Consider the following 17,059-nt stretch of genomic DNA (forward strand, 5'->3'; position numbering starts at 1 on the left):
AAAAAAGTGTTACTTCACATTTTAATTTTTTACTATCTTTTAAATTGACGAACATCAATGTGTAATTCGTGGCACAATTAAAACGGATCGAAAGATAATCTTTCTCTCTCCATTGACTTCAATGCATAACTTTTCGGAAATAAGGTCCCATGGAGGTCCCCGGAACGGAGGGTCTTCACCTCTCTATCAGAAAACAACACATAGCTGACTCCACATCTACTTTCTACACTCTGAAACAGCACCCCCTCCTGGGCAGAAAGGCTTCTACAGCAATACATCCTGAAGATGTTCATACAAATAGATGAACACAAAGATAAGTGATTATATGTTAATTTAATAACCCAAAAAAGCTACTTTCATATTTACACACTAACAATAACAACCATACAGTATGCAGATGAGCTCCTTCATATATCAATAACATTGTCTTTAATCTGGCAAGAGCATTGGGATTATGTACATTTATACAAATAGATATTCAATATTCTGCAGGATTTTAACTGCGGAGACAATTTGCCCAAAGGTATCAATGAATATCAGTAACACAGTGAGTGGATTTCTAGTTAAAGGGCCTCACAGAATAAAAAATACTTGGTTTTCAATGTGAAATCAATGTTTCGACATGAGCTGTAACTGTCACCGCTTCTTTTGTTGGTTTGTTGACGGTAGCGTAGAGGCTACTGGGATCAGCGGAGGCTCCAGCAGAAGAAGAAGAAGAAGGAGCTTTCACCGTGCTGTAGGTCACTAAATCATCTTCTTCATCATCTTCCTTACTCTGACCCTGGGAAACAAAAGGGAACAGTCATCAATGGCACAACATGATGTGACACGGCATAATTCAAGGTGAAAGAAGACAGTGCTAAGAAACCTGACATTAAACAACACAAAATAAATAAATCCAACAAAACCTACAAAACACAACATAATGAAAAAAGGTGATCTCCTTATTTTCCCAGTAGCGCCTTCAGGAGTTTTGCCATTTGTGTGTTTTTTACAACAGTTATTAAATGTATTTCCGAAATCCATAACATGCGGCTCTCAGGATGAAATGGGCCCTTTAGCTTTTTTAATCCAGAGCCATCTGCTGGTCAAAATATAGATTTCAATACTGCCAATGCCCATCAGCAAGTCTGTGCATTGTGTTTATTTTATTGTACCTTTATTTAACCAGGATAGGTCTCATTGAGATAACAAATCTATTTTTCAAGAGAGTCCTGGTCCAAGAATGGTTACAGCACAGTTACAGACCATTTTAAAACACACAATCACAACACAGTCATACACCAAGTTTAGCCAAAGCATTTACAGACACAGCTTCCTGCTTCAAGGTCAGTTAGAGTAGCTTCTAGTGTGTTACTGAGACCAGCTCTCTGAGTCTCAGCTCAGTTTGAAGCTGGCTCCATGCTTCGGAGCAGCGTAACTAAACGCCTCTTCCCAGTTCAGTACGGACTTTGGTTCAGTTAATGCTAGTTAGCAAATGTTAGCATGCTGAGATGCTGATCTAAGATAGGGATCATGGCAAAGATTACACACGCTTATCAGTAGATAGTTAAATAGTAATAAAGTGTTATGGAATGAGTAAGATTTTAGAATTAATAGGTTTGATTGGTACTTGTATATGTGTGTGTGTGTGTGAGTGTGTGTGTGTGTGTGTGTGTGGGGTGGTGTGTGTGTGGTGTGTGTGTGTGTGTGTGGGTGTGTGTGTGTGTGTGTGTGTGTGTGGTGTGTGTGATGGGTGTGTGGGGTGTGTTTGTGTGAGGTGAGTGTGTGTAGTGTGTGTATGGTGTGGTTGGGGTGTGTGGGTGTGGTTGTGTGTGTGTGTGTGTGTGTGTGTGTGGGGTGAGTGAGTGTGTGTGTGTGTGTGTGTGGTGAGTGCAGTGTGAGTGTGTGTGTGTGTGTGTGTGTGTGTGGTGTGTGTATGTGTGTGTGTGTGTGGTGTGTGTGTGGTGTGTGTGTGGTGTGGTGTGTGTGTGTGTGTGAGTGTCAGTGTGAGTGTGTGTGTGTGTGTGGTGTGGTGTGTGTGTGTATGTGTGTGTGTGTGTGTGTGTGTGTATGTGTGTGTGTGTCTATGTGTGTGTGTGTGTGTTGTGTGTATGTGTGTGTGTGTGTGTGTGTGTGTGTGTGGGTGTGTGGTGTGTGGTGTGTGTGTGTGTGTGTGTGCCAAACATTAGCTTCCTTAAACTAAGCGTTGGTGACGTGAAATCATGTGACCTTGGTGCAGTTAGTTAGGGGATTGATGCATTTACGCCACTCCTATAAAAGTGGAGTCAATATGGCAGTATTCCAAGTCCACATACATCACTCTGCAGAGCACCTGCTGTCAGTCTGCTAGCATTATGGATGAGATTAGCATGCTGCATGCATTAAGCAAAAACAACACCACGTGTGCTTGTTTGTTCCTTCACTTCCAACACCTGTGTAACCCATCAAACCTCACCTGGGCTTTGCTGCTGGTGTTCTTGCTGCTGGTGTTCTTGCTGTAGCTGACGGAGGCGTAGGAAACATCCTCTTCACGATCCGCCTACACAGGGAGGACAACATAATGGTTGCAAAGTCACATTTCAGTTTAGCTGCATCATTGTACTTCTCTTTTTCTCTGTGGCAAAGGGAAGTTGAACCCGTTTAGAGAAACACAATCAAACAGCGCTTCTCTTACTGCGACATTTAGGAGAACAAATATAGATAGTAGTGGGTGTAACTTTGAGATGGGTGTGGTGGAAAATCTCACCGTGTTTTCTGGACCTGGCTGAGTCACTGCAGGGTTAAGGCCCTGTTCCTGCACAAATACACTCTAGTTAAAGTTTGACATTCATATCAATGGATACTTATTATGTGTGCCTTGCTGTTAATGCATATCCACGTGCTCTGCTTCTTGAGCTCATTTCTAGTTTGATTGTAGACTTTTGCATGGTCAGGTAGTTTCAATGCAACACGTTGAGTACTGTTTATTTTAGAACCATAGTCAGTTTAGTAATTGGAAGAACAACCAACAAACAAGGGTTAAACTCACGATCCTGTCATCCATACGTGGTCGGTCCCCTGAAAAGTCAAAAGAGTCAACTTTAGTTTCCACAGTAAAAATTCTGGTTTATCAAAAAGTCTTATTGTAACATTTCATTAGTGAATGCTCTCACCTTTAGTTTTCTTCCATCTGATGACCGCCACAATGACTATTAAGAGCGCTGCTAAACCCACAGCCGCAACGATGTACCACCACCACTCACCTGGAAGGAGAATAAAATGTTAGGTATATTTCAGCTGCAGTTTTAAAAACGTACTTTGCAAATGAATCAGTTTCTGTTAATTACAAATCTTAGTTAGCACATCCATCATGTATTCATTGACTGAGTCTTCATTTGAATGTCTTTCAAAAAAGCATTAAGTTGATAAAGAGGAAACTTTCTGCACATTTTCAGGTGTATATCAGTATGTAGTGTCTCTACTTAAAGAGTCCTCTCCTGCTGATGTTCAGGTGTATATCAGTATGTAGTGTCTCTACTTTAAGAGTCCTCTCCTGCTGATGTTCAGGTGTATATCAGTATTTAGTGTCTCTACTTTAAAGAGTCCTCTCCTGCTGATGTTCAGGTGTATATCAGTATGTAGTGTCTCTACTTTAAAGAGTCCTCTCCTGCTGATGTTCAGGTGTATATCAGTATGTAGTGTCTCTACTTTAAAGAGTCCTCTCCTGCTGATGTTCAGGTGTATATCAGTATGTAGTGTCTCTACTTTAAAGAGTCCTCTCCTGCTGATGTTCAGGTGTATATCAGTATGTAGTGTCTCTACTTTAAAGAGTCCTCTCCTGATGATGTTCAGGTGTATATCAGTATGTAGTGTATCTACTTTAAAGAGTCCTCTCCTGCTGATGTTCAGGTGTATATCAGTATGTAGTGTCTCTACTTTAAAGAGTCCTCTCCTGCTGATGTTCAGGTGTATATCAGTATGTAGTGTCTCTACTTTAAAGAGTCCTCTCCTGCTGATGATCAGGTGTATATCAGTATGTAGTGTCTCTACTTTAAAGAGTCCTCTCCTGCTGATGTTCAGGTGTATATCAGTATGTAGTGTATCTACTTTAAAGAGTCCTCTCCTGCTGATGTTCAGGTGTATATCAGTATGTAGTGTCTCTACTTTAAAGAGTCCTCTCCTGCTGATGTTCAGGTGTATATCAGTATGTAGTGTCTCTACTTTAAAGAGTCCTCTCCTGCTGATGTTCAGGTGTATATCAGTATTTAGTGTCTCTACTTTAAAGAGTCCTCTCCTGCTGATGTTCAGGTGTATATCAGTATGTAGTGTCTCTACTTTAAAGAGTCCTCTCCTGCTGATGTTCAGGTGTATATCAGTATGTAGTGTCTCTACTTTAAAGAGTCCTCTCCTGCTGATGTTCAGGTGTATATCAGTATGTAGTGTCTCTACTTAAAGAGTCCTCTCCTGCTGATGTTCAGGTGTATATCAGTATGTAGTGTCTCTACTTTAAAGAGTCCTCTCCTGCTGATGTTCAGGTGTATATCAGTATGTAGTGTCTCTACTTTAAAGAGTCCTCTCCTGCTGATGTTCAGGTGTATCAGTATGTAGTGTCTCTACTTTAAAGAGTCCTCTCCTGCTGATGTTCAGGTGTATATCAGTATGTAGTGTCTCTACTTTAAAGAGTCCTCTCCTGCTGATGTTCAGGTGTATATCAGTATGTAGTGTCTCTACTTTAAAGAGTCCTCTCCTGCTGATGTTCAGGTGTATATCAGTATGTAGTGTCTCTACTTTAAAGAGTCCTCTCCTGCTGATGTTCAGGTGTATATCAGTATGTAGTGTCTCTACTTTAAAGAGTCCTCTCCTGCTGATGTTCAGGTGTATATCAGTATGTAGTGTCCTCTACTTTAAAGAGTCCTCTCCTGCTGATGTTCAGGTGTATATCAGTATGTAGTTGTCTCTACTTTAAAGAGTCCTCTCCTGCTGATGTTTCAGGTGTATATCAGTATGTAGTGTCTCTACTTTAAAGAGTCCTCTCCTGCTGATGTTCAGGTGTATATCAGTATGTAGTGTCTCTAACTTTAAAGAGTCCTCTCCTGCTGATGTTCAGGTGTATATCAGTATGTAGTGTCTCTACTTTAAAAGAGTCCTCTCCTGCTGATGTTCAGGTGTATATCAAGTATGTAGTGTCTCTACTTTAAAGAGTCCTCTCCTGCTGATGTTCAGGTGTATATCAGTATGTAGTGTCCTCTACTTTAAAGAGTCCTCTCCTGCTGAATGTTCAGGTGTATATCAGTAATGTAGTGTCTCTCCTGGGACATGTCTCCATGCTATAATGTTCAAAAAGCTCTTTTTCTCATACTGCCTGTGCTGCAGCACCTCTTTTCAACCCTCTGTCTGAAACCAGAGCCCAGTCTGCTCTGATTGGGTGTGTGTGTGTGTGTGTGTGTGTGTGTTGTGTGTGTGTGTGTGTGTGTGTGTGTGTGTGTGTGTGTGTGTGTGTGTGTGTGTGTGAGAGAGAGAGAGAGAGAGAGAGAGAGAGAGAGAGAGCGGTAGAGCTTCTACCTTTCTTTTCTCCCTCTTGATCTTTCTCCCTCTGGTATCCCTCCTTTTGGTGAAGGATTCAATTAAATAACAAACACAACAGGATACAAACAAACTTAATATCAGAAGACAACAAATGAGACGTAATAAAATAATAAAGTCAAATGTACCCCGTTTTCTGACACGAGGACTCTGGGGGTCCAGCATCACACAGCAGAGTTTCTCCAGTCCTTAGTAACTGTCACGTTACACTTCAGCGACTTTTGATTAAGATGAGAAGAAAATGTCACTATGGATGAACAGGGAGCTGGTCTTATCTCCACGCCACTCTGATTAGCCTCGTACACCCACTTCACTGTGTGCTGACACTCATTGTATTTCCACACAGCGCAGAACAAGGTGACATAATCATTGTCCTTATTCTCAGTCACTGAAGGTGGAGATAATGTGAGAGAAAGACAACAAGAGTATAATTAACTTTACCACTGTAATTATAATTATTGTTATAGTATATTGACAGTAAGAGAGGAAAACATTATGATGTTTATACTCACTGTCAATAACAGACAGAAGAACCTGAAAGTCTGGACCTTGTTGTTTTCCTCCTGATTTTGGAAACTGTCTGCAGGTGTAACGACCACGATCCTCCTCTGTGACCTTCTTTATAAGCAGAGAACATTCTTCTGTAACACTCAGTCTGTCTGCTTCAGCTTTGTTAATCCCATCTGTACTTATCTTCCCAAGATGAATCAGCTCTATTGTTGTTCCCCCTTCATAACGATTGTAGATCCAGGTAGTACTGTTACATTTGTGCTGAGTTAAAGTTTCTTTAGGTCATGTATGTGTTCTTCATCCTTACCTGTAAACTGAAGCAGCAGTATCACCACTAAAGTCGTATTAATCCGTCTCAATTCAACCATCGTGTCTCTGCGTCTCTGTCTCTCGCTCTCACGCCCTCAACTGACGTCTCTGAACTAATGACTCTGTAGAAGAGAGAAAGATGCACTTCCTGTTTTAAATAAAATGTCACTTCCTTTTTGTGAGTCCTTTTTTAAAATCACTCTTTTAATGGATGAATTGGTCAAAAGCAGATCAGCTTTTTATCTCTCTGAATGTTCAATGCTCAAACAACAGATGTGGTTCAGAGTGGATATAAAAGACACATTTAACAACATTAGCTCTAGGGTCAAAATGATAATAATCCCACAGAAGGAATATTTATAGTATAATCTGAGACCTGAGTGTTTGTGACGACTTTACTCACCCACCCACCCTAACCACATGACATTTCCTGTGTATCGTGGTGTTTCAGAGTCTCATACTTTCCGTCTATAATCACAACCTGTATTCACACAGTGCTTTTGAAATGCTATTCCACATTTCCAAACTTTCTGGGGATAGTATTTGCAAATTAAGAACTAATTCTCAATGCAATGGGAAATTGAAGAGACAACAAGGAGCAAAGTGAATAAAAAATGCACAGAAAATATTAACGTTACTACAACTTGCCTTCTGACTAACTTTGCTGTATGAAACCTTCAGACACACTGATATATCCTGATAAGGAGATTTAGTTTTTTAGTATCATTAATTCAATGTTTTTCTGCATGTCATTCGTGGCAATCATGATGTCCTAAATATACAAGAGTACTTTTCTTTTAAGGAAGTTTAGTTGCAAAAACATTTGACAAATTGAGGCTTAAAAATATGAGATAATCTTCAGTGTGGTTAGCTATGAATCTTCCAAAACGTTCAAATACCTTGTCCTGGACATAGTTTCTACAGTATAAACTGTGCAACAGTACAGTAGGCCCACACAAACTGCAGAACACTGGTGCTTTGGGAACACTCAAATGATTTAATTCCCATTTAAAATCAGGAGACTAAATATGAACATTATATGTGTGGTGTGTTGTGTGTGGTGTGTGTGTGTGTGTGTGTGTGTGTGTGTGTGTGTGTGTGTGTGTGTGTGTGTGTGTGTGTGTGAGAGAGAGATGGAGATCTTTAGGTTTAAGGAAGGCAGAGGATGCCCTCAACAGGCCAGTTAGAGAACTACAACATCTGGAGGAAAAGAAGGAAATAAATTAAATAAACAAATCGGGTTGGTCCGGTCCAAGGTCTTTAACCAACAATTTCTCTCCCAAACTTCTCCTTTCAAAAGGATTTGATAGTAGTGCTTGGACGGAATTGGGTGGGGACCGAGGTCCGGAGTCTCCACCTGCACACGCAGCCATCCTCATCAACTACGTAGCGTCACCTTGGATACGATTCCAAACAACTCACAGAACTGCATCGGGCGCTGAAATTGGCGCCCTATGACCATCAGATCTGACGACACTGATTGGCTGAAATTATGTTTCGGCGGCATAGTTTACAGATAGCAACAGTCAGCAATGTGTTGGCTGCTGCTGCTCTGGCTGAGGGCTCCTTTCTTAGTGCCCAGACGAGAGAGGGGCTGCGGTCGAATAGTCCAAAAATCAGCGCCTAAATTCTAACCCTATCGTCTATTCCTTGACCTCTGAGTGAAACGTCATGGGGTTAAGGGATAGTGGATAGGAGAATTCAAAAGGATTTAGGAGAAGAGACTGCGGCACTTTAGAGAATCCGACTGCACTTTCACTATCCGACGTGTTTATGATGCGCCAGCAGAGGTCATAAATGTGCGCCTGCTGCTGTGGGGAAACTATGGAAACTACAGTTTTCTATACAGCGGACTACCACATGGATGTTTAATAAGAACGAGGGACTACTGTAAACTCATCTAGAGACTCTGCACCGTGCTCTGATGCTGTTGTTTTATGCTTTATGAACGGGGACAACAGAGAAACATATTCTTCATGACCAAAGTTGGAATTGAAATAAAAAAGGAAAGTGAAACTTATGCTCGTCACCCCTCTCCCTCCGGTCCACATTAATACAAATGATCCCAATACGTATGACTGTATGAAAAGATCTTAAAATCAATACAAATGTATTTATTATAAACGTTAGTCCTTAACATCTATCACTGTGTATATCACCATTCAACATCTTTTAAAAGTTGAACAACACCCCACACAGCTCAGTAAAGACTGTGAAATGTTGACTTTATTTGATCATTTCAGTAAAAAACTAACGTTCATATTTCTCTTTTTGATTATAATACTGATGAACGTTCAAAACAAAGCACTTTGGCAACTTACCACATACGTTTTAAAATGCTTAATAAGCACTGTAACTTTCATGATATCATTTCTCGTTCATAATCGGTTGTTTTCCGTGAACGGCCGACTGATGTGTGATGGCAAATACGGCGGCCGCAAGGCATTGTGGGGCAGCATTTTCTCCTCTCCTTTCGGTTAGGGAGGTCCAGTGGTTCCTAAGCTAAAGGAGGTTATAAAGGAAGTTTGAAACCTCCTTTCCTTTCATTTAGAGAATTCGAACGGCACTTATCATGGCTGCCACTGAGGGACTTCCGGGTCATTTCACTCCGTTAGGAAGGTTCCTAAGCTAAATGGACTATTCGACCGCAACCCATGGTAATGATACACGCTGCGGCCAGGCAGGAAACATGTGACTTATCAGTAACTTTAGACATCGTAACACAATTTTAAACGAGATTTTATTGTAGATTATACATTTTACTGATACCAACTATATAATATTTACCTTGTTCATTACAAATACAAATTATATATATTTTTTTAATATATTTTTTAATTTGAATGACAATCAAACATGTGGGAAGAGGGGGGGCGGCGCCCCTAGCGCCCCTATGGGCCGGCCGCCACTGCAGACATCTCTTTTCCAATGTAAGTCAATGGGAAAAGGATGTTGGGCCCAATGATGTCACAGACTGATTACCAAAATATTACCAACACATCAGCTTCCCGACGCGCGGGGATAACATACTGGACCATGTTTATTCCCCTTTCCGGAATGGATATAAGGCTCTCCCTCGCCCTCCCTTCGGCAAATCAGACCATATCTCACTACTGTTGTTGCCTTCGTACAAGCAGAAACTTAAAAGGGACAGACCGATTACAAGAACAGTACAACGATGGAGCGAGGAGTCAGATGAGGCACTGCAGGATTGCTTTGCATCCACGGATTGGAGTGTGTTTGAGGACAATAACATCAACACACACACGGACACTGTCATCTGCTACATTGGGAAATGCATCGATGACGTGGTACCGAAGGTTTCTGTACGGACATTCCCAAATCAAAAGCCCTGGATAACCTGCGATGTGCGCAGCAAACTGAAAGCGCGCACTATCGCGCACACAGCGGGAGATTTGGAGGAGTACAGGAAGTCTAGGTATGATCTCCGGAGAGCAATTAAAAATGCAAAGAGACAGTACAAAGAAAAAGGTGGAATCTGACTTCAAAGGCTTGTAACACTAGGAATATGTGGGCGGGACTAAGGACAATGACTGACTACAAAGGAGCAGCGGGGGGTGCTGCGGGAGTGTCTGCGTGCGCATCTCTCCCAGATGAGCTGAACAGTTTTTTTGCACGCTTTGAGAGCAGCCGGGCTGTGGAGGTACAGAGGGACCAGGAGCTACACTGCCCTTTTGTTTTAAATAGGGCAGATGTGTGTACATCCTTTAAAAGGGTTAACCCACACAAGGCTCCTGGACCTGATGGCATCCCTGGCCGTGTTCTCAGGGTGTGTGCAGTTCAGCTGGCAGAGGTGTTCACAGACATCTTCAACAGGTCCCTGTTGCAGTCTGTAGTCCCCACATGTCTTAAACACTCCACCATCATTCCTGTCCCCAAAAAGACAATCATCACCTGCCCCAACGACTACCGCCCAGTAGCACTCACCTCCACCATAATGAAGTGCTTTGAGCGGTTAGTCAAATCATTCATCACCTCCTCCCTCCTGACTCTCTGGACCCCCTGCAGTTTGCCTACAGAGCAAACAGGTCCACTGACGACGCCATAGCCCTCACCCTCCACACTGCCCTCTCACACCTGGACCCGAAGAACAGGAACACATAGTGAGAATGCTGTTCATTGACTACAGTTCAGCATTCAATACCATTGTGCCCTCCAAGCTGGCCATCAAGCTCAGAGACCTCGGACTCAACAGCGCCCTCTGCGACTGGATCCTGAACTTCCTGACGGGCAGACCCCAGGCAGTGCAGGTGGGAACATCACATCCTCCACCTTGATTCTCACACCGGTGCCCCTCAAGGCTGCAGTGCTCAGCCCTCTCCTCTACTCCCTGTTCACCCACGACTGCGTGGCCACACACAGCTCCAACACCATCGTGAAGTTTGCTGATGACACGACCGTCATCGGCCAGATCACAGAGGATGACGAGACGGCGTACAGAGAGGAGGTCGAAAACCCGACATCTTGGTGCCAGGATAACAACCTCCATCTCAACATCAGCAAAACAAAGGAGCTGATTGTGGATTACAGGAAGCAGCAGGGAGAGGACACACCCCCCATCGCCATCAATGGGACTACGGTGGAGAGAGTCAAAAGCTTCAGGTTCCTTGGGGTCCACATCACTGAGGACCTGACATGGTCTCTTCACACCACCACCATCACCAAGAAAGCTCGACAGCGGCTCTTCTCCCCCCCGCAGGTTGAGGAGGTTCAAAATGGATTCCAGGATACTCTGCAACTTCTACAGGTGCACGATAGAGGAGTATCCTGACTGGCAGCATGACGGCCTGGTACGGCAGCTGCACCGACCTCGGATCGTAAGGCTTTACAGAGGGTGGTGAAAACTGCACAGAAACATCACCAGGACGGAGCTGCCATCCATGGAGGACCTTTACTCCCAGCGGCTCAGGAAGAAATCACTACGGATTATCAAAGACCCCATCACCCCAGCCACAAACTGTTCTTTCTGTTGCCGTCTGGCAGACGTTACCGCAGCATCCTGGCAAGGACAAGAAGATTCGGAGACAGTTTTCTTCCCGCGGGCAGTGAGACTGTTAAAAAATTGAACTGTTGAAACAACATCAAACATTCATCTGCTACTCAGTAGTATGTATCTAATACCTATATATATATATCATTCCAATAACTTGTATATAGACTCTATTGCACTATTCCACATCATAACTTTATTTCATTTTATAACTATTATTATTTTTGTATTGCTCATGCTCTTATTGTTATTATGTTATTATGTTGCATTGTTGGAGAAGCCTGTGACATAAGGTTTTCAACTACATAATTACTCTGTAACTATGTCAGATTGACAATAAAGAACCTTGAACCTTGAGACTGACACAGAAGTTGTAGTACCCAACCTTTTGGCCATTACCAAACATTTGTTTCAACGTCCGTCACACTTCCTGGGGTCTTGCTATGCTCATGCGGATGATTTAATTTAGGTCATAGTTCATGATATTACCAATGTTTCTGACATGTTGACTTTTGAAAGAAAGGGATTTGGGACATCTGAATAATAATAGTGGGAGATTTTACAAAGCTTGTGTGAGCTTGGGTGTAGTGGTATGTTGTAGACAAGCACACAATCAATCACAATATTGAATATTCTATGTGGTTGGCTTTGTGAGCATATCCTCTTTTAAACTCTGAACGTCTCTTTTGTCAGAGTGTAGTCGTATTAAAACTTATGGAATAGATAATTAATAATAATAATAATAATTTCAATTTTTATAGCGCCTTTCTAGGAACCCAAGGACGCTTTACAATGGGAGATAAAATAACAAAACAACCAAATAATAATAATCACACAGATACAGGTTGAAAAAACAGGTTGCTGGGTACTGCATTTTAGCTGGGGTCGAAGGCCTGAGTGAACAGATGGTGTTTGAGTTTTTTGTTTGAAAGGGTCCAGAGAGTCGGCCTTCCTGATAGCAGAGGAGAGAGAATTCCAGAGGGTGGGGGCTGCGACACTGAAGGCTCTGTCGACAAGTATTTTCAGCTTGGATGGAGAGCAGCCCTGTGTCGGAGGGACCGCAGCTGACGAGAGGGGGTTTAGGGCTGGAGGTAGGTCAGAGATGTATGCAGGGGCTAGTGAGTGGAGAGATTTGTAGGTTAGCAGGAGTGAGTTTGTACTTGATGCGTGACTTGACCGGAGAGCCAGTGAAGGTGGATGAGGGTGGGGGGTGACGTGTGCGGGTGAGGAGCCTGGCTGCAGAGTTCTGGACGCCTGTCCAGGGCTTTGCTGGTGACCCTGAACAGAACTCCGTTGCAGTAGTCCAGGCGAGAGGAGATGAAGGTATGTATTATTATTAATTGTTTCAAACTAACACATTTTTTGCAATTGTCACTAGTGGCTTAGGCTTATTTTGTTACTAAGCACACACTGCTGTTTTTAAATTAAGGTCAAAGTTCACGACCTTACCATGTTTATGACTTGTTTACTTAAAAAAAAGAAGAATTTAGGACACCTGAATAATGAAAGTGAGAGACATTACAAAACTGAGCTCTTGGAGCATGTTCAAGGTTCAAGTCTTTTAATAGTCATACGTACATAGCTACAGTGTAGTCATGACGATGAAAATATTAAGTCACAGGCTCCAACAGAGCAAACACAGAAAACAGAAAAACAGAACAAATAGTGCAAGTAAATACAAAATAGAAATGGTGAAAATAGTGAAATAGTGCAATAAGAGTCTATATACAAAGTACATGTAAAGTTTGAAAACAAGAGTTTTCCCGAAACGACCTTTGGGGAACTCCCTCCTTTGTCCGTGCATCCTTTGGTACCATTGAAATATTCTCTATCTCTAACCTGATTTGAAGCAAACTGGGAATGTGTCTGAAATGTGAACAAGAAACTTCTCTGGATTCTGTTACACAGAAATAATTAGAGTCCGGTTTGGTGTGGGACAGTAACAAACAGTAACATCAACAAAGAGCTGTGTGAAATTCTGCATCCTGAATAATTCAGTTTTGCAGAATTTAAGAAATCATATCTAATGCAATAAAGAAATAACCTTCCACATTGCAATGAGTGAGGATTAGGAACTTTAATTTACAGATTATATAATTCTCAGTTATAATATAGAATTAGTTTAGGCTGGAAGCTCATTCAAATCCTAACAGTAACATGTACAAAAACAAATTGATCTAATAACAACATGTTTATAGCAATGCAATAAATGAAAAGCTATTCTTTTTTGTGCACAAAGAGATTTAACATAACATTAATGTATATGTTAAAAATGTCTAAGTAGAACACTATGTATAGTTAACATTTTACAACAACAAAGAAAAACATTCAGGATAATGTTACACGTTTTGGCATTTTGATAAAACTCAGTAATAATGAAGAGAACTCTATTGAAGCTGAAAGCTCATTGAAACCTGTGTGTGTGTGTGTGTGTGTTTGTGTGTGGTGTGTGTGTGTGTGTGTGTGTGGTGTGTGTGTGTCTAAAGCTTAACCTGGAAAAGAAAGGAATAAAAACGTATTATATTAACTGTTTTAAATGTGAGCCTTAAACTGACGTTTTTCAACATTAAGGAACTACTCTCGATTACATCACAAGTTTTGGGCAATCTTTTTTCATAGATTATTTAACTATTACTTATCGTTAAAAGACTTAAAGTTAATTTAAACCCAGACAAAGAAAAGTGAATAAAACGTTTAAAACATTTTTTCTTTATAAAGTTGAAGCCAATTTAGACTTACTTTTTACAACAAATAGGAAACTACCTAATATTATGTTACTCGTTTTTTTAAACTTTTCTCTTTATGAGTTTGTTTTGATGTTGAAGCTTGTTGATCAGTGGAGTCTGATGGAAGCAAGAAGGTTCTCCAACGTTTTCACATAGGTCACTACACCTTCATCTTCATCATTATGCACCTGTACAAATAAACACAACACACTTGAGAACTGATATCAAATGGAAGAAGTAAATCACCTCTTTTGCAGCAATCACTAACATAATAAATAATACAATTAGTACTGTTTCATTCTTATTGTAAAGACTGAAATACTAATAACACAGAGCGTTGATTATTCAGAAACTCACTGCATTATCATCCGTCTGTGCTCTGTTCCCTGAAAGACAAGAAATAAACTTCAGTTTCAAGTCTCAATCCGGCTTTATCTAATATTATTTAAATAAAATGACTTCAGTGAATGTTCTCACCTTTAGCTCTCGTCCATATCGTGACCGTCACCACAATTATTATGAGCGATGCTAAACCGACAGACACGATGATGAGCCTCAACCAATCTGGAACTGAGAGAAAAAACATTTAAAATATTTCGGCTGCAGCTTACTGGACCATTTCAAATCCTGCGCCTCAAAGAATTCACATGTTTTCTTTTATTATTATTTGGTCTGACATTTATAATGTAGGCTGCAGAAGGAGTCAGAGAGATGGATGTTAGTCACTACCTTGTCCTTGGGGACCATTACAGAGATATACAAACACATTTAAGTTTAACATCTGACGAAACTTAATGAGACATAATAATGTAATCCTTAAACTTAAAATCATCAAATAAAATCAAATATACCCGTTTTCCGTTAGAATTCAACAAATCATATTTTTTCGATGTGTAAATAAAATGTGAAGTCTTAAGGGTCGCGCTGGCAGAGGAGGAAGTAACTTAAACATCTCAACATGTTCTCACCTGAGGACTGAGGGCTGAAGAGAAACACCTGTACTTCTCTTGTGTTCTTATCAGTTACTTCACAAGTAAACAACTCAGACCTTGTTGTGTAACTAAAAAGAGAAGTCGGAAATGTCACAGAGGCAGAGCAGAGAGACTGTGATGTCTTCATATCTCTGTGATCTTTATCCACATCTTGACCCTGAAGCAGCCACTTCACTGTGAGTTTAAACCGTTCATATGTCTTCACAGAGCAGAGTAACGTCACCTCATCATTGTCCTGATGTTCAGTCACTGAAGATGGAGATAAACAACAAGAGTCAAATTAACTTAATCACTGTAATCATTGTAATGTTTTAGAGTATTGTTCAATAGAGACAGTTTGAAAACACTATGATGTAAATACTCACTGTTAACAACAGACAGGTAAACACGAGAGTCTGGATATTGTTGTTCTCCTGATCTGAACTGTCTGCAGAAGTAACTACCAGCATCCTCCTCTGTGACCTTCTTTATACCCAGAGAACATGTATCCGTAACACTCAGTCTGTCTGCTTTAGCTTTGGCCCCTTGCTGAATCTGCCCACCTTTAGCCAGCTTTGCTGTTGGTTCTCTTGTTAAATCACTAAAGAGCCATGAAGTTCCCTCACAGTTCCCCATTGCATTGTTACAAGGCAAAGTGACTTCAACTCCTTCTTTGACAATGAAACGCTGTTTGGTTGCTACCCCTGAGAAGACAAAGACAGAGAAATAACTTTAAATAAATATGGAAAGTGGACTGCAGTTAAAAAGGGCTTTTCTGTAGCGAGCACTTCAAGTATTTTACAACACATTCACACGAGACAAGAATACAAGGAGGTCCAATATCTTTCCCTTAATTCTCCGAGCCACATTTTCCCAATAACAGGTCATTATAAAGATATTGTGAGTATGGTTTTTGAGCAAATAGATGATGGTGCTTAAAAGGGTCCAATAAAATCACTATGGTCAAAATAAACAAACTTAGCTGTCTGAGTTAAATGAAGGTTAGACAATGAATGATATAAGTAGCATTGTTTAAATAAAGTGTGTGATGTCACCTATCTATACATATTATAACATCCTTACCTGTAATCTGAAGCAGTAAAACATCATTTGAATCATCTGATTTCAGCCATCGTGATTCTCGGTCTCTCTTGCTCGCACTTTCTCAACTGTGAACGCCGGCTTGAGAAATACATCAACTTCCTATTAGGTGTGAACTTCCTCATGAGGACACTCTTCTCTCCATATGAGGAGGTATTTCATATTTCTGATGCCGTATAACTAAAGCAATTTGTGCTCCGAGCTTAAAAAGTGAAATAAAACTACATTTCTGTCTGTAAATAATACATAATTAGTATTATTGTTAATAGCTAGTACGAGACATTTTCTGTATAAGTTATTTTCATTGACTTCATTTTTAAATGTTATATTTATTGTTACAGTATGTCGTATTTCTGATAGTAATAATAATTATAAATATTGGTATACTATTGTTAATAGCAATGAGTATTACAAAACTTTATATTTCAAGTTATTTCTGTTTTATTTGGAAAGAAAATTGACAAGAATACAAACAAAAAAAAGCAGAAACCCTGAAAGGTAACACTAGATCAATACATTTCCTGACATCAAGTCAACAAAGGAACATATCATATATATTATACACATTTTTTTATAGAGAGGCGAAGTCCCGCCCTTCTACCTCCGACCCATGGGACCTTATTTCGGAAAAATTATGTATTGAAGTCAATGGGGAGAGAAAACGTATCTTTGGATCCCGTTTGAATTGTGCCACGAATTACACATATGATGTTTGTCAATCTTAAATAATAATTTCCATGTCAAAAAAGTCACAGTTTGTCGTAAAACTGTTGAAATATAAGACTATGAAAAATACGCAACTAGAAAGACTACAAATCCCAGAGTCCCGGTCCCGCATGCTGGCTCTTAGGAACCGACTAACTCCCCTTGTGTGTATGCACAGCTCT

At 40.7% G+C, this 17,059-nt stretch overlaps 1 protein-coding gene and 1 long non-coding RNA gene across 2 annotated transcripts in view; both read right to left on the minus strand.

Annotated features, from left to right (window-relative positions):
* Positions 1–522: 522 nt before the first annotated feature.
* LOC117496495 overlaps positions 523–17,059 on the minus strand; it is a 22,261-nt gene continuing 5,724 nt past the window's right edge. Inside the window, exons 5-9 of the mRNA XM_034148169.1 lie at positions 3,135–3,224; positions 3,011–3,039; positions 2,729–2,776; positions 2,438–2,521; positions 523–781 (exon numbers count right to left, since the gene is read on the minus strand). Coding sequence (XP_034004060.1) covers positions 599–781; positions 2,438–2,521; positions 2,729–2,776; positions 3,011–3,039; positions 3,135–3,224 — 434 coding nt within the window. The 3' untranslated portion in view covers positions 523–598. The remainder of the gene's footprint in view (positions 782–2,437; positions 2,522–2,728; positions 2,777–3,010; positions 3,040–3,134; positions 3,225–17,059) is intronic.
* On the minus strand, positions 5,583–6,458 carry LOC117496498. The gene is made up of 3 exons (XR_004557291.1): positions 6,362–6,458; positions 6,057–6,162; positions 5,583–5,932 (listed from the first exon to the last, which is right to left on the minus strand). It is a non-coding gene; the product is annotated as an uncharacterized LOC117496498 (long non-coding RNA).

The sequence above is a fragment of the Trematomus bernacchii genome, unplaced genomic scaffold (assembly GCF_902827165.1).
Source record: "Trematomus bernacchii unplaced genomic scaffold, fTreBer1.1, whole genome shotgun sequence".
Classification (NCBI taxonomy): Eukaryota; Metazoa; Chordata; class Actinopteri; order Perciformes; family Nototheniidae; genus Trematomus; species Trematomus bernacchii.